At 38.3% G+C, this 18,342-nt stretch overlaps 2 protein-coding genes across 3 annotated transcripts in view; one reads left to right on the forward strand and one right to left on the reverse strand.

Annotated features, from left to right (window-relative positions):
• Positions 1-4,037: 4,037 nt before the first annotated feature.
• Positions 4,038-11,913, reverse strand: Psmd10 (proteasome 26S subunit, non-ATPase 10). Of its 2 annotated transcripts, none has more exons than XM_052171745.1 (5): positions 11,747-11,913; positions 8,915-9,013; positions 7,470-7,616; positions 7,212-7,378; positions 4,038-4,417 (listed from the first exon to the last, which is right to left on the reverse strand). In XM_052171745.1, the coding sequence occupies exons 1-5, from the start codon at positions 11,858-11,860 to the stop codon at positions 4,249-4,251; spliced, it is 696 nt and encodes a 231-aa protein (XP_052027705.1). In that variant the 5' UTR covers positions 11,861-11,913; the 3' UTR covers positions 4,038-4,248. The 2 variants fall into 2 exon arrangements, with proteins under 2 accessions (XP_052027705.1, XP_052027706.1); XM_052171746.1 differs by having other exon boundaries at positions 4,326-4,417; positions 7,291-7,378.
• Positions 11,914-11,991: 78 nt separating this feature from the next.
• Positions 11,992-18,342, forward strand: part of Atg4a (autophagy related 4A cysteine peptidase) — a gene marked incomplete at its 5' end in the record, with an annotated part of 79,724 nt that continues 73,373 nt past the window's right edge. Inside the window, one exon of the mRNA XM_052171747.1 lies at positions 11,992-12,163. Within this exon, the coding sequence (XP_052027707.1) occupies positions 11,992-12,163 (172 nt within the window). The remainder of the gene's footprint in view (positions 12,164-18,342) is intronic.

The raw sequence follows: 18,342 nt of genomic DNA on the forward strand, positions 1-18,342 counted from the left end.
AATATGAAAACAGACAAGAACAGACATAACCATGTAAGGAATTCATTGTAGTTGGTGTAGCTGAGGAGTTATGGAATAAAAATACTGGGAATTATAGAGATAAACCAGGACATCCTATCACAGTGAGCCACAAAATGTACCTCAAATATAGAACCTAACTGAAATGTTAAGTTTTCTATATTAGAAAAGTAAGGATGTAAGATCTTCCAGTTTTAGGGCTGCAGTGATGGCTCAGTGGTTAAGAGCAGGTCAGTTCACACCACCATGTCAGACAGCTCACCCTCCAGCTCTCAGGAAGCTGATGCTGTCTCTTCTGGCCTCAGCAGGCACTTCATGCACATAGCTAAGCTCAGATTCAAACAAACACATCTACACACAGAAAGATCTTAGATTTTGTTTCCAGTTTCCAAATAGTTTAACCTATTTCTTCTATGTTATATTCTTGTGTTAATGTCATAATTGAATTATCATCTTCTCTGAGTTCATTTCGTTATTACAAGACCTACTGACCTGAATGAACTCTGTTGCTATTTTGTTTCCTATAGGAACAGGTAGCAATTTGATCAACGTCAGAATCATTACTATCCTAGTTTATATAGTTAATTGATCTAAGAGACTACTTATTTCCTGAAGCTTGGTTCAGTTTGTACTGTTTCTTGAAGAAATCTCAAAATGTGTAAAAAGAAAATGGTCTTTACCCCACCAAACCTAATGAGACAAGACTGTACATTCTAATCCTATTTTTTTTTAAAAAAATACACTATTCTGTAGGCTACTGTTTTGTCCTTTTGACAGTGTTTTTCACCTTACAGAAGCCGTTCAGTTTCATGAAATCCCATTTATTGTTTATCTTTGAGCCTGAGCTCTTGGTGTTCTGTTCAGGAAGTTGTCTCCAGTGCGAAAGGGTTCGAGGCTATTCACCACTTTCTCTTCTATCATATTTAGTGTATTCAGTTTTATGTTGAGGCCTTTGATGCATTTCGACATGCATTTTTTACAGCGTGATACATATGCATCTATTTGGATTCTTCTACATGCAAATATCCAGTTTATCTAGCACCATTTGTTGAAGATGCTTTCTTTTTTTAAAGAATTGTATAGTTTTGGCTTATTTGTAAAAAAAAAAATATACCAAGTGTCCATAGGTGTATGGACTTCTAGGTCTTCACCAACCCTACCTCTGACAGAGGGCTGATATCCAAAGATATAAAGAACTCAAGAAACTAGATGTTAACAAACCAAATAACCCAATTAAAAAACTGGGATACAGAGTTAAACAGAGAATTGTCAACAGAGGAATCGCCAATGGTTGAGAAATGTTCAACACCTGTAGTGATCAGGGAAATGCAAATCAAAATGACTAAGAGTATAGGGCATGTGGCTCATGCCAACAGAATAATGGGCATGGGACTGGCGAGGTGGATGCTCAAACCCAGGACCCTGGCCATCTACCCCACCCTGACTGCCCAAGCCTCTTTTATTTCTTTTCTAAGAGATGGAATACTCCTGGCATTCCGGGCTGGAGTCCTGTGGACTTTATTCCTCCCAGAAACTCCTTCACCTTCCTCTCTCTGGCATACACTGATGTCTGACACCGAAGAGGGAAGGGGCAGACTAGAGATCCCACCCATTGTGGACTTTGCCCTGCCCTCTCTGACCTGGTGTACAGGCAGTACCTGGGAATGTGGAACCACTTAGGAGATTCCATCTTACACCCATCAGAACGGCTAAGATTAACAACTCAGGCGACAGCACATGCTGGTTGAGGATGTGGAGAGAGAGGAACACTCCTTCATGGATGGTGGGAGTGCAAACTTGTAGAAAAACTCCGGAAATCAATTTGGAAGTTTCTCAGAAAATTGGGAATAGTGCTGCCTCAAGACACAGCTATAGCATTCCTGGGCATATACCCAAAAGATGCCTCACTATACCACAGGGACGCTTGCTCAACTATGTTCACAGCAGCTTTATTTGTAATAGCCGGAAGCTGGAAACCACCTACATGTCCCTCGACAGAATGGATAAAGATAATGTGGTTCATTTAAACTATGGAATACTATTCAGCTATTTAAAAAGATTATGAATTTTGCAGGCAAATGAATGGAACTAGAAAAGATCATCCTGAGTGAGATAACCAGTTCCAAAAGGAAATGCATGGCATGTACTCAAAAGTGGATATTAGCCATAAAGTACAGGATAACCATGTTACCTACAATCTGCAGACCCAATCTATACAGGATATAGAACCTGAAATGGCCATCTCCTGTAACTGGAAAAGACTTCCAATGGAGAGACTGGGACACTGACCCAGACATAAAATCCTAGACTTACAATTTCTCCTGCCAACAAATTGTACAAGGGCAAAGATGGAGTGGATATTGGGAGAATGGCCAACCAATGACTGGCCCAACTTGAGACCCCTGCCTTGAGAGGGAACCCACCCCTGACACTATTAATGATCTTCTGCTATACTTGCAGACAAGAGCCTTGTATGACTGTCCTCTGAAAGGCTTCATCCAGCAGCTGATGGAAACAGATGCAGCGACCCACATGCAAACATTAGGCAGAGCCTGGGAAATTCTATGGAGGAGGGAGAGGAAGGATTGAAGGAGTTAGAGAGGTCAAGAACACCTCAAGAAAATATACAGAACCAACTAACCCTGGCCCATAGTGGCCCACAGAGCCTGCCTGACCCACCAACCTGAGAGCATGCATACAACTGGCCTGGGCCCTCTGTGCATGCTTAACAGATATGCAGCTTGGTCTTCACGTGGGACTCCTAACAGCAAGGCAAGGGGCTGTCTCTGACTCTGCTGCCAGTCGTTGAATACCTTTCCCCTAGCTGGGCTGCCTTGACAAGCCACAATTGGAGAGGATGTGCCTAGTCCTACTGCAACTTGATATGCTGGGCAGGTTGCTATCCATGGGAACTTCCCTTTGTTCTGAGGAAGAGAACAGGATGATAATGGGGAGGCAAAAAAACCACTAGCTGTAAGTAATTCCTCATCAACTCTAGCACTAACATTTAATACATTCTTATTTTATAAAATATTTCCCTGGTTCACTGTAATGAAGATCGGCACTCAGAATATTCATGTCCAAAGTTTTGTATAACAATGATGCAGCTCGTATGTCTAGAACTTAGTTACTGGGCATTTAAATCATTAACCCCAAATTAAGAAAGTGTGTAGATATACTTGGATCATATCTTTCAAGCAATAATTGTAGGCACAAAACTAAAACTAAAATTAATTTGAAGAGTCATTTGGACCGCATTGGCTGACTACTAATCAAATAAAATGCTTCTCTAAATAGAGTTCAAGATTATAATTATTTACTTCCCTACACTTTACATTAACTTGGCAATTTAAAAGATTACTATTTTTGATGGATTTTAGCTGTGGTTTAAGCTCCATTGACTTTATTGACTTCAGAACTATCCCAAGCTGAGAAATACATCTTAGCTCATGATTTTAAGGCTTAAGTGAATGTGTAACTGATTTGAATGAGAAACTGGGAGATTCTTTCAACAGTTTATTGTTTGTAATACTTGAAATACAACTTTGGAGTACTTGAAATACAAATCAAAATATAATTTTGTTATACATCTCTTTAATAAGTTTGGCAATTCTTTTCAACACAAGGTGAGTCAATATAGACACTTTTAAAATCTTTTTTAAAAAATGATATGTCTTATTTTAGAGGAAAATGGCAATTTAGAAAGGAACATGGGCACATAGGCTCTTGTTCTTCATTATTTTAAGAACATACAATTTAACTGAAAATTTACTCCTCTAAAATATAGAACTTCCTCCCATAACAAAAAAAAAAATTAACCTTGTAGTTGAAAAAAAGAGAAATATTTGGGATTGGTCTGTTGAGTGAACTTGAAAAATAGGCCAGGCTTTGTTTTGCCTGCACTGAGGGAAGCTTCGAGACCCCCTGGCCAGCTGGCTGGCTGTTCCTGAACTTGTTCTGTCCCACAGTGGGTCACCAGGTGCATGGGAAGCCGCTCAAGACAGGACAGCCACAACCACTTACTGCAAAGTAATCAAGATTTAATGAATGACATCAGAACAACCTCACCAGTTTTTCAATGCCTGGAAAGTGGGGGAAAATTGTACAAGTACTTCAGTAGGAGCAATACAACGTTATCAAATTCTGAGGGTGAGAAAACATTTTCAAGTATACAAGACGCTTAGTGAGCAACCGTTTCCAGGACAGTGAGGACAACACCACATATACAGACTAAAGAGAAGCTTCTTCACTTTCTGCCATTCTCTTGAGGATTAAACCCAGGCCCCCTTTGGCCACCTGCAGGGGTGTTTTTTCTTCTTTGTTCTCGATGTAAATACTTGCTCCTTGGGTCACCAGCAATTTTGCTTCTTCCACTCTCTCCTCATCACAGGCTAAGTGTCTGAAATTGGGGATAACAAAGAAGAATTAGTCACTACCACTTCTACAGAATGGTTAGAGTTTCCATTCCAAAACGCTTATCACTGCACCGGGGTAATACTGGAAAGTTACTTAATCAGGGAAGGGAACTCAATTGGTATGAGAAAGATTGTAAATTAAAGTTAACTAGAATAGCTATGCAATACTAGATCATAAATCATAATCCTGGTCCTATTAAAACAGATGATTAGTTCTTAAATGCTAGCCTAAGGCACAACTACCTCTTTCAACAGAGATTAATGGTAATGCACTCCAAATACATCATGTAATAACAAATCGGGCTTAGAATTTAGAGATGTTTCAATTTATATCCTGCCTCTGTAACAATTCATGCAACTTCCAGAAAAAAACAATTGAAAAGATCTGATCTTGCTTGATCGGTGTATCTACATTGACAAATCCTGTATAATTAGCCCTGTTTTACAGTAAAAGTCATCGCACGGGTTAGAGTTCTCATTATGATGGGAGAGTTCAAGAGTTAACTGCTCGAGCAAAGAACCAAACCTCTGCCAGTCACTTACACACTTTGACAGGCAAACTATTAGACATTTAACACAGCACTTTATTTAAACTCACAGTAATCTAGTGAGGGAGCAATAATTACTATATTATTACAGATGAGGAAATTATGGGGGAGGAAAGCTAAGTTTCTTAATATAGTTAATGTAGCTGAAAATGGCAGCATCTATACTGAAGAACAGTATCCAATGAGTCCTTTTCTCAAGGGCCCTATACTATACAATTCCTAGACTATTTCCAGATGAATGTGATTGAGTCATGGAGAAATAAGTTAGAATATTCATTTTAAATAGTCACATGGGCCTATAAGAAAGATTTTTTAAAGAATAAGAAAATAATACTTTCCTTGCTCTCTCTCAGGTTCCTTCTCTTGGAAATAGGGGAAGTTTGCAGAAGAGAAGAGGAAAGGCTACAGGAGTCAGAGAGGATGGAGACACCAGAACATGGCCCTCTGAATCAACAAGCAGAGTGCATATGGGCTCCAGTGGCAGTCACAGGGCCTGCAAAGCTCTGCACCAGGCCCTCTGCATACATGCTGGGTTTTTTTTTTATTGGACTCCTAACAGTGGGAGCGGGTGTGTCTCTGACTCTTTTACCTGCTTTTGAGACTCTTTCCCTCCTAATAGGTTGCCTTGCCCAGCCTCAATGAGGGTTTTAACCTTGCCTTAGTGTATCTTGTTTTGTCCTGGTTGGCTATTGTATCATGGAGGCCTGCTCTTTTCTGAACAGGAAATGGAGGTAGGGTGAATCTGGGGAAGAGAGGAGGTGGGAAGAGCAGAAGGAGGGGAAACTGCAGTTGGGCTATACTGTATGAGAGAAGAATCTATTTTCAATTAAAAAAAAATACTGTTTTTGTTTTAAGTCAGGATCTCCCTACCTGCCCTTGGCTACCACAAGAGCTTGCTATACAGACCTTGAATTCTGTCTATCTCTTGGCCTTCCCAGTGCTAGAATTAAAGGCATATGCCGCCACAGATTTTTGTTTGTTTGTTTGTTTGTTTTTGTAAACGGGGTCTTATTATGGAGTCCTGGCTAGCCTGAAATATTGACCAGGCTGGCTCGAACACATAGAGATCTGCTTTTCTCTGCTTCCCCAGTGCTGGGATTAAAGATATGTGCCACCATGCTCAGCCCCTGAAAACAATACTTTAAAAAGCTGAATTAAAGTTAGAGGGGGAAAGGCTGTACCTTATTCTGAACTACAAAACAGACCCAGAATTTCTGATTCACAATGGTCATTATTCAATAAAGGAGAAAAATGGGTATGTAAAAAAAAAAAATCTACCAAGGTAAAAGTTGGTTTCAAGCCACCCATATCAATAAATCCTGTGTGGATTTAAGAGTCGTGGGATTAGAGAAAGCTTTCTAGTTGTGATGGAAATTATAGGTTTGGCTACATAGCAATTGATAACTTCTGATAGCTGAAAACTCATGAACGAAGAGACAACTGAGAAAATATTTTCAACTGATATGGTATAAATCCTATTTTTACTGTGTCAAGAACACTTAAAATTCTGACAAAATGAATGAATTCTTCTAAAAGAAAACAGAAAGACTACAAAACTTATAATTTTAGGGATTAATAAATATTAAAATCAATAACAAAAATGTAAATCTTAACCAGGAAATGCCACCTTTCATACAACATGGTGCTGAATGGGAGGTAACAGCTACTGCTAATATGCTGTTGGGAGGGAACAACGGGACAACTCCTCTGGAAGCAATTTGTCTTGAAATATGTGTATTTGCTGAAACACTCATTCAATTTCTAGGACTCTAAACTAAGCTCACAATCCACAATATGGGCAAAGGGTTTGAAATAAATTGGCCAGTGTCAATGAACCATTAAACCAGTTAAAATAGTCAAAAGCTTAAAGATGTTTAAATAAACAATAGCAGGAATGATTAAGTCATGGCACATCCATATAGTAGGATTGTAAGTAGTAATCATAAATGTTTTAAATGAATTTCATGACCTTGAAAAATGCTTACAAGGGTCTATGAGATTAAAACATAAAATTACTTACATGACCTTAATTTTTGCTACATATACATAGCTGCATATAAACAAATGGAAGGAAATACCTAAAGATAATATCAGTATTTTTTGGGTAGCAAAATGATAAGCAATTTTAATTATTGTCATTATGCTTTGGTATCCTTTCAATTTGTTTTTTTGCTGCCAGCATGTATTGCATTTATAATCAGAATGAAAACCATTGCTCCTTGTCACTTACAGAGGAGTGTTACCCTCAGTGTCTTGGATGTTTGTGGATGCTTTGTAGAACAGAAGGATATGAACCATCTTCAAGTTACCCTTGGCTGCTGCCCGGTGCATTGCTGTAGCATCATAATGGTCCTTAGCATCCGGATTAGCCCCACCTTCTAGTAACATAACAGCAATCTGGAAAGGACAGCAAGAAAATAATGCAGAAATCTGTTTTTCTGTTCAGGTTTAAAACTCAAAGGAAACAACCACAGGGACAGAACCATACCTCATGCCTATTCTTCGAAGCTGCATAATGCAGGGGGGTGCAGCCATTTTGATTGACAGCATTCACGTGCGCACCTTTTATCAGAAGGGCTTTTACAATCTCGTCCCGGCCAGCAGAGGCAGCAATATGAAGAGGAGACCAACCTGCCTGTATAGAAGATGGGATTTTACAAAAGCCAAGGTGAAAACGGGAGAGAGGGATAAACACCAACATTTACTCAAGGTCTACAGAGTTGTGTGGATGACTTAACAATATGCTCCTCCCACTCAACACTGAGCATTGTGGAAAATTTGGAAACAAAAAATGTATGTAAAAGAAAAAGTGAGCTGGAGTGATGGCTCAGTGGTTAAGCGCACTCGCTGCTGCTCCAGCACCAGTGTTTGGTTCGGAGGGCTCACAGTGCTCTGGAATTCCAGCCTCTGTGGTCTGATGGCCTCTTCTGGCCGCCACAGGGGGCTGCACATAGATGGTATACACTCATACATACACATCAATCAAAAGAAGTCATTTAAAAAGAGCCACAATCCTGTAACACAGGCACAGCATATTAGACTAATTCCAATCCATTTTCTCCCATACAATAACTTTAAAAACTAAAAACCAAAATTAGGAGTATATGGAGTTCTGTGAGGTGTGTTTTCCACAATTTCTCCTTACCATTATATTGTGAGAATTTTTCTGTCATTCTTTGGGATGACAGATTAAATATTAACTTACAAAGTATGTATACTATGTGCTATTCAACCATTTTTCCATAAAATTGTTATTTCCTCTTATAAATATTACTTCAGTAAATATCTCTGAATATTAATCTGTGCCTATAAAACAGGTTCCAGTCTCAGTTTTCTGTAAGTCTAATCTTTTTAAAAGGATTTACTTTTATTTATGTATTTATGCATATAGACCATAAATACATGGGGTATCAGCTCCTCTGAAGCAGGAATTACAGGAAGTTGTGAGCCACCCAACATGGCTACCAGGCATCCTCTGCAAGAGTAGCAAGCACTCTTAACTACTGAAACATAGCAATAGTTTAATAGTAATAGACACACACAAACTTACACACAAACACTCTTATATGTACACTTGTCCAGCAACTAGAATAGGAGCAATGCCGTTATAATAAATGTTTCTATATAACACACATATGCCTAAGCCTTTATTATTCTGCCAATACTCACCAACGATTTCAACATTAAAATGTTTAGTCTTTTAGAATTCATAGTAATAAGCCCTGATCTGTATTCTCACCCTGAATTATAGTTTCTCTGGCACTCTAAAAGAATCGCATCATTAACCCCTTGCCTATTCACTAAGGTCATATTGTAACTTCCTACTTATAAACCTTATATTTTTGTTTATGAGCTTAATATTCAGGCTTCAGTAAATACAAGGCTGGAGTCTAAAGATAACCCAGAGCTTATCAACGTTTGCCTTGTACTCACGTCATCTTTATCATTCACTGGCACTCCAAGCTGCAGCAAGAATTCAACAATTTCAGTATGACCGGCTGAGCATGCCCAGTGCAATGCTGTTCTGCTGTCCTGTGTGGGAAACAGGGGAGCAAAGCTGTCAACAGTGCTAAAGACAAATAGGCAGAGAAAATGCTGATGCTGGCAAACCCATAGGAAGACATGGAGAGCACCAGCTCAGCAGGTAGGTAACCTTCAACCATGTTACTTATTAGCATTTGGGAGGCAAAGGTATTAGTAGCATGGGGTGAATAATATCCATGAATATAAGGAGTTCTGGGCAGGATAGTGATGAAAGCATTGATTTCAATCCATCAGCAGAAATGGAGATCTGCTGTTTACAATGCTCATCCATGCCCTTGTGAAGCAGTGCTACTTTTCTCTGCATCACATCTTTTGACTCCCAACATTCTACATGGTGCCTATAATCCCCCATTTTACACAGAAAGAAACTAAGACTACTTCACATAAACAACTTATCCAGGGTCATGCAATTTACCCATGCTTTGCGCCTATGCAATCTCTTATTACCACACAGACTTCAAGTGAGAAGCTCTACAGAGAACATGCAAATTTTTGTTTTGTTTTTGATCTTGCTATGTAGCAGACATTAGCTTGAAATTCTTGATCCTTCTCCTCCTATGTGCTAGTATTACAGGCATATGCCACTGTATCTGCTGAACTTATGAATATTATAAAGAACAAAATGAGAAATGCTTATACAAATAGTTGAGAGTATTTTATGATAACACACCCCATACAATCAGCAATAAAATTATTATTTTTTTAAAGTTAAGAATCATAATTCTTAAAGAGAGTTCCTATTTGTGCCTATTGCTTTACTTCTTAGTCTTGAGTAATATAAGTGATGGTTGTATGTATGCTTCTGTGTGTGTGTGTGTGTGTGTGTGTGCGAGTGTCAGTGTATGAATGTGAGGGTAAGAGAGTGTACGTTTAGTGTTTGTGTGTATAAGTTTGTGTGTGTATGTGTGCATGTGAGTGCCCAGCCTTTAAATGAACTTCAATGTGACACTTAGGGAGTTGCCTGGTTAGGAGGAGATGCTGCTGGTACCCAGGAAGGGAGCTAGCTAGAAGTCTCACAGCTGTGGATACCTGTGGCCTTCCTTGTCAGTGTCTCCAGACAACAGTTCAACTTTATAAAAATTTCAAATATACATAAAATAGAGGGAATATGACAGAGATCAAATGCCTATTACTCAGATTTAACAACAACAAAAACTTGCCATATTAACTTCTAGACCTTATTACTTGAATTTTCTTTTAAAAAGTTGTATTTTACTTTTAATTATGTGCATGTGGATGGGTTTGTGTGTGTGACCACATGGGCATGGGGAGGCTGATGCACTGGATCCCCTTGCAGCTGGAGTTACAGAAAGTTATGAGGAAAGGAAGTATGTGTTCTTAACCACTGAGCCACCTCTTCAGTCCTGCCGAGGTTTCTTTAAAACAGAATCCTAAAGGCCATGACTGTTCACCTCTAATTATTTCAGCACCTAAAAAATAAAAGTACTTTTGTAAAACAAACAAACCAAGACCATTATTGGACCCTAAAGTAACATTCCTTAACTCTTTGTCATGGGTGGTAATGCAAACCTTCCAGAACTTGGGAGGCTGGTGGATAGGAGGACCTTGATTGAAAGGATAGCCTGGATTACATAGGGAGATCATATCTTAAATAACAAACATATTACATAAAGTAAAACATATTAACTCAATTAAAAACCAATAGTCTCCTATAAACCCATTTCCAGGTGGTTTAAATCTGGATGGAAATAAAGTCCATAAATTAATTGCACTTGGTTGTTGTATTTAACTTCTTAATTCTGATTAGCTCTCTCTTTTATGTCATTGACTCCTTATTTTCAGTGGATCAAGTCTTAATTCACTTTATTAAATTTAAACCACATCACCACACCATCATAAGCAAACCCAAAGAACATAGGGGAATTCTCCTGTTGAGTAATAATGGAAAATTCCAGAAAAAAAAAAAAACCAGTCTCTTCGAGTTCTCTTCTAAAAGAGACAACATGGAAGTTCTGAAGTATGTTGAAGTTTTACTCATATTTAACACTATCAACACAGAAGGCAACCTATGATTTGGAAAGTCACGACGATAAAAACCTGAGATTTAGTTGGTCAGAACAGAAATACTTCCCAATGTCCATTCTGTTTGCCTCAGTTCACACACCCCACATGGAACCCCATTCTTTCTTCACAGTGTAAACCACCTCCCCTTGTATACAAAGCCGTTCCCAACTATTTCTATCGTGTCTTCTCCTTCCATGTTCTGAAATGAGTATGTAAACTTCTTTCTGGGGGATTTAAAATATGTAATAAGACATGTTGTGCCGTTATTTCATTTATGCCTGTTTTCTTCTACTTGACTGAAATTCCCAGCTCCTCTCAAACTTCCTGACATACACAAAACAGGCATTTGGGTACACGTGGTCCACTTGCTAGGATTACAACGTAAGAAAAATCCACCTAACAAGCTTTCTTCTTAGATCTCTGTCGCGCTTTCTCTTCCTAACGCTGGGAATTTTTGAGAAAAGCGGTGGATGTTCTAGAAATATATATGAAATTCAGCACGCTTAGCCTTCCCACAACCGCCCCAAAGTCTTTGAGGGGCTACAATTGGACAGGGAGTCCTGGTATAACCCAAGGCTACAAGAGGGAGGAGTGGGCGGGAGCAGCTCAGAAGTGGCCTCAGACCAAGTTAGGATCCGGAAGCCTTGGGCTTCATTGATACCCGCTGCTAGGCGACAAGCCCTCGGGCTGGTTTACCTGATCAGTTCTAGTAGCCAGAGATTTATCAGCCAAAATGCTCTCCTTCAATTCATCCAGCTTCCCGTGGTAGGCCAGGTTACAGATCATTACGTTAGATACACACCCCTCCATTTCGCCTTCCCAGGACCACCGCGAAACTCAAGCCCCGCCCACTCGCATTTCCTGTTCCGGCGACCAATCAAAGAGCTAGAGATTGTCCAATCACTGATCTCTGTTTTCCTTTTGCCCCGCCCATAGCCTAGGGCTTCTGGGAGTTGCAGTTTGAAAGCAGATCCAGGCCTGGAGGCATCTTTGGAAGCTACTCAGTTCCGGGTCCTAGCAATGTGAAACTACAAGTCCCAGAGTCCTTAGAGAAAGCCGTAGTCAAGTTGCCGGTGGAATTGGCCCAGGATGACAGCTGGAGAATGGAGTCAGGTAATGGGAGCGGCTTCTGGTAGTACTGTGTGAAAAAGCTAGGGCGGGTGGTCTTTGGTGGGCCAGTAAGTTTGCCACATGAAATGGAAACTGTAGCAGGCCAAGAAAGTTCTGGGATCCTACAGATACTGTCCCTCGGGGCCCTCACTTGCAGTGGCAGGCGGAAGGAACAGTAGTTGGAGCAGAGTACTACCTCTGAGCTTGAACCATTGACTGTAGCTACCCTCCCCCCTCCCTACCTCTGTCCAAGGAGTGGGAAGAAGCACAGGCTAGTTACTCTGGCATCCCGGTGGAGAGGCATCAGAGTAAGGCTCTGCCACAGCACAGGTTATACATGACACCATACTGGGGTGATATGCCAGAATGATGCTAAGGACAGGGTGTGATGCCATAGGAGCCACTCGATACCTAAGAGACCTCAGTGAGTAACAGCGGTCACCTTAGGGATATCAGGGTATGATGTTGGCACTTTAATAACATGGTAATGGCAATTACATCGAGACTTTGCTAGATTGTTAAGCTAACAATGTGGATTTTTTAAAAGGGGAATTTCCAAATAGTGTTGCAGTAGAAGAGATGCAGGGCTTATCTTTTATAGGACATATCAAAAAAGATATTAGGAAAATGTTAAACATATATTTTTTTAAAGTGACTGATTATGTTTGTCTCCTTTGTTATGGTATAAAACAGGGCTTAGCAAACTTTTTGTATAATGCCAGATCATAGGTATTTTTGGCTTTGCAGGGAAGATGATCAAACCAAGTCTAGAAGATAAGTTATGACAAATGTTAATTGGTGAAATTTGGGATATGATAATAGTGGGGCATATGTTTATATGATGCTTTTAGCTTTTTAAAATTTTATGTGAATGTGTTTTCTGCCTACATGTGTGTTTGTACACAATGTGAATGTTGGATCCCCTGAGATCTGAGTTACAGACAGTTGTGAGTTGCCATGTGTGTACTGAGAATTGAACCCAGGTCTTCTGGAAGAGCAACCCGTGCTTTTAACCCCTGAGCCATCTTTCCAGCTACAGTGAAATATATATTTAATATATTTTTAACACAGAATTCTTTGAGGGAAGTACTATTTTGCTTAATTGATGTTTAAAGTTACTATTTTCTATCATCAAAATTGATTTCAAATGTTCTTTAGTTAAGGAGATTTTTATCTATTTTAATCTATAGAAAACTCTTTAAAATACCTTTTCATGCAGAAAGTTACTTCTAAATGTTGATAATCCATGAATATATTCTTTTAAATACTAATTAGTTTCTTGCATCTTATTGTGTGTGACCTGATTCAGCTTCTTGAGTATTGGTATTATACTCTCACTCTCTCTCTCTCTGTGTGTGTCTCTCTGTGTCTCTCTCTGTCTTTCTCTGTCTTTGTCTCTGTCTTTCTCTCTGTCTCTCCCTTCACACGCACATGCACTAGTATGTGTGTGCATATATACATGATGCCTGCTATGAGTGTGGAAGTCAGAGAACAACTCTTGGGAGTTGATTTTCTCCTTCAAGCATGTGGGGCCTTGGGATTTACCACAGGATAATGAACTTTCTTATGGAACCATCTGGAAGGCCATAAATTCTGATGTTGATTTAAATAAATGTAATCTTTTTTTCAGAAAGGTTTTAGATTTATAGAAAAGTTGCAAAGCCTAGTGCAGTGACACACACTTTTAATCCCAGTTCTTGGGAAACAGAAGCAGGAGAATCTTTGAGTTTGAGGCCAGCCTGATCTACATACCAAGTTTTAGGAGAGCCAGGGCTACATATAGCAAGACCATGTCTCAAAACAAATGGTGTAAAGATAGTACAGAATTCCCACATATTCTCCAACCAGTTTCACCTTTTCTTCATATTTTAACAATTTGATTGTGATAACTTACATAAGCCTAAAATGCAACTGGGACTAGGAACACCTGGTAGCAGAGCATTTGTCTCACCTGCACAAGACCTTAGCACTAAAACAAAATAAAACTAAACTAAACTAAATAAAATACACATATTTATATATGTAATTGATTATTAGTAAGTTTTCAGGTTTATGTAGCTATCACAACAAATCAGTTGTAGAATGTTTTGATCCTCCCAGTAAGACCTCATGCCCATTTACTGTTAATCTTTATCTCCTGCCCAGGCAGCTGCTAATGTATTCTCTGTCTATATAAAATTGCCAATTCTGAACATTACACTTAAATGAAATCATGTAATATGTGGTCTCTTGAGTCTGGTTTCTTTCACTCACCCTACTAGTTTTGAGATTTAACCATATTGTTGCTCATGTAAGTACTAACTTTTGTTGCCTAATAATATTACACTTTATGGGTAATACATTTTGGGGTGTCTACTCACCAACTGATAGAAATTTAGTGTTTTTTTCTAGTTGTTGGCTAACATGACTAATGCTGCTTAGAACATTGATGCACACATCTTTATGTGAACATTTGTTTTCTTCTTTTGTTGTAGTTACCTCAAAGTGGAATTCCTGGGTAATAGGACAATTTGTGTTTAATGGTTTAAGAAATTACAAAACCTTTTTCCAAAGCAGCAGAAGCATTCTGCATGTGAGTCTTCTCATTGCAACACATCCTCACGCACATTTGTTATTGACTGGGCTCTTGTTATTTTATTTCAGACTATTTTTTATGAGGCCGAGGATGGCTTTAAACTCACAAGTCTCCTGCTTCAGCCTTCCAAATGCAGGAATTTTTGTTGTGTGCCTTGTCCTTTACAAATATAACCATATAAATTGGTATGAAATAATATATTATAATTTCAACGTTTATTTCCATAAGGAGTGCCTAGGGGTAGTAAACATATTTTAAGTGCTTATAAACTGTTCGTATATCTTTCATACACAAGGACTTGCTTCTGAGTTTTTTTTTTCTATTTTAACATTGGGTTGTTGTTTAATTGATGAGTGGTAACAATTATTTCCATAGTCTAAATCCAAATCCCTGTCAGGTATATAATGTGCAAATATTTACCCGCAAATGCATAGTCTGTCTTCCCCCCTTTTGCTTTGTTTTATTTTGGTTTGTGTTATTTTGGTTTTTGAGATATGGTCCCACTATGTATCTCAAGCTAGTCTCAAACTTGCAATTCTCCTGCTTCTGCCTCCCAAGTTGATATTACTGGGTGTGCCACAGTGCTCAGCTTTTTCATTGTCACGATGGTATGTGTTTTGAAGAGAAAGGTTTTGATTTTTTTCCAAGACTAGGTCTCATTCTGTAGTCCAGCCTGGTCTACAACTCACTGTGTAGCCCATGCTTGGGATTCTCCTGCTTCAAGCTCTCACGTGTTGCTATTCCTGGAGTCTGTCACCAGGCCTCATTCACAATTTGATATTTGACAAATTCAATTTATTATTTTCCTCTTTTTTTGGTATTGTACCTAGCTAAGACTGTAAAATGCAAGATTTCAGTGATTTTTTTCCTCATGTTTTCCTCCGGAAATTTTGTTTTCTGTTTTGCATTTAAATCTCTGATCCATTTTGAGTTAGCTAAGACCAATTCTTTTCACATATCACAGAAGCATTTGTTGAGTTGGAATTTTAATGCACTCTTCTATCATGACCACAACGGATCAGCACACGTTGGTCTATTTTAATTGACTGTTCTCCCAGACTTTGTTCCAGGTTCATTAATTTGCCTGTGGGCAGTGTCCCATCCAAGACAACGTGAATTACATGGTGTTTCTGTCTATTTAAAAGCCTTTGGCTTGTGACAGTTTCTCAGATTTTGTTTGTTTTGATGCTCTTGGTAGTTTTGAAATGCACTTGGTAGAGATTCTGTAGTTTTTAAAAAGGTCTATTTTTCTTATGATTTGACTGGGGTACAGGAGCATAGGCTTTTAATTTCATATACTTGTTGCTTGATATATTTGCTTTGGAGACACCATGACTTTGCAGGTTAACCTTCTGTTGGAAGGTTAGTGAAAGATCCTAAACTGTACAGGGCCATGGATCTTGGACTACAGAAATAACCTTTCCACTTGTCTTAAAGGTCTAACTCTACAGCTAGAATTGCAGCGTGAACTAAAAAAAAATATATGTTGCAAATTTATGTGTGACTGGAGATACCGTTTCCATTTTAACTTTTCTTACCAGGTAGCTATATTATGGTATAATTTGTATACAATAAATCTTATTGTGTTCAGGTATTAAGTCGATTTCAACGTACTTGGCTATAAATACATGCTGTTGTGTAACCAACACTAAAGTCAAGATATGTAATATTCCACACTTCACCTGAATTCTCACATGCTCCTTTGTGGCTGCTCCTAGTCGCCGGTCACTGTTCTTGATAACTACTACTTGATTTTTTCTTGTAAATTTTCTTGTAATTTTTTTAAGTACACAATTTAATGACTATCATGATTTACAGAGTTATGTTACTACCACCAAAAGCTTGTTTTAAATAACTACATTTCCTAAAAAGGAAGCTTTGTCTATTGTCAGCCATTTCTCCTTTCGCTGCCCTTGTACACACATTAGTCTATAACCTTTCGTTTTATGAGAATTAATACAAATAAGAAAATAAAAACACTTGGTCTTTTTTGGCTTGCCATTTTCACTTGATATAAACAGTTTAAAATGTATACAAATCATAGATCATCATTGCATTCACGTTTATGGTTGAATGATAGTTTATTTTATAGCAGTAACATACTTTCTTTATTCATTCATCAGTTTATGGCCCTTTGGCTTATTACTACCTTTTGCTTTTTTTCTAAATATGGCTGCTATATTTTGTGTGAAAGTTTCTGTTCAGGCATGTACTTTTATATCTCTTGTATACATATTTAGGGGTGGAATTTCTGGATACATTAAACTCCATTTAACATTTTTAGGAGGTCTCAGGCTCTCCCAAAGTGGTTCACTATCTTATTTTCCTACAATGATACATTTGAATTAAAATTTTTCTACAATCAACTATACTTATTAATATCTTTCTTTTTATTGTGGCCAGTATACTGGGTATGAAGTAGATCTCCATTCTTTTGATTTGTCCCAGGATCCGAAGCATATAAAGGATCAAAACAGCTCAAACAATATTAGGCATTAAAATGACTTTACTCCAATTTCACTTAGAATTTTATTTTATACTTTCAGGTTGGATTAAGACAAATTATCAAGTCAGCAGCAAAAGCTAATTTTCCAAGCCAGTCAGAGTTCAGCAATTGTGGTTTAAGGTGGTTTTCATCCTGTTTCAAAATATTAAAATCATTTTTATTTTGCTTTCCACAAAAAGGCAAGATGGACTAAACTTAGCCTTGTATCAATAGTTTTCTAATGACCAGTGTAGAGTAAACATTCCCCTTTATGTAGCAGGTGATCTACCAATATTTATCCAGTTTATTATGAAGAAAGAGTAGGCCCGTTGTATTCACAGAGGTATTAGGATTCTGACATTTCATCATAATAATTCATCAAGGAATGCCATGTAATTGCTAGAAATGGCTTAGAAAACTAGAGGACCCAAACATACCTCAGACTGAGTGATGTGTGTACATATTCTTTTATAGGCAGTATAACGTGTTTTATTTTATTTGGTAGATGTGGCGGTTAGCTTTGAATTCTGAGCTCCTTGACACTAGTAGAAAGCTCCTTCTTTAAGTCTTGGAAGATAGATGATAAACAGATCTTACAAGAAAAGGTTGTTTCTTTCGTGGTGCTGGCCCCAAGTTACAGAAGAACAATGCAATTGCTGTTTACGTCCATCTTGGGACAAAGGGGCCCTTTTAGGGTCTGACTTCTTTGCTACTCATGTGATTGAGTGTTCCCTATTGCCTTCTTTGCTGGTCACATAGATTCTAGGTCCTAGAACAAGCAAATTAGCTTTCCAGACTTAAAGCATATGCTAATAATTAACATGTAAAGAACACAAGTATCAGATACTATGTCTCAGGCAAGTCCATATAATAGCCCTTTGAGGTAGGTTTAAGTACACTTCAGGCCTGGCAATTTTAAATGAAAGTTTAAACAAACAAACAAACAAACAAATGAAAACAGGATGGTAGAAGTAAAATAGCATGCCCAGGAAAAATTGGAACTGACATACAAATTCAGAAGATTTCACTCCAAAACTCTAGCACATGACTCCTCTATCAAACTGCTAAATATTGCTGAAGATGGAGTTGTGTGTAAATGCAAACCCCAAATAATGCAACTGC

The sequence above is a fragment of the Apodemus sylvaticus genome, chromosome X, assembly GCF_947179515.1.
Source record: "Apodemus sylvaticus chromosome X, mApoSyl1.1, whole genome shotgun sequence".
NCBI lineage: Eukaryota > Metazoa > Chordata > Mammalia > Rodentia > Muridae > Apodemus > Apodemus sylvaticus.

Excerpts from the sequence above, each read along its gene's own strand:
- Psmd10 (XM_052171745.1), bottom strand. The coding sequence starts at position 11,860 with ATGGAGGGGTGTGTATCTAACGTAATGATCTGTAACCTGGCCTACCAC. Across the intron at positions 7,617-8,914 it reads CAGTGAATGATAAAGATGAC|GCAGGTTGGTCTCCTCTTCA; the intron begins GTGAGTACAAGG and ends TCTTCTATACAG. Across the intron at positions 4,418-7,211 it reads ACTGAGGGTAACACTCCTCT|ACACTTAGCCTGTGATGAGG; the intron begins GTAAGTGACAAG and ends CCCCAATTTCAG.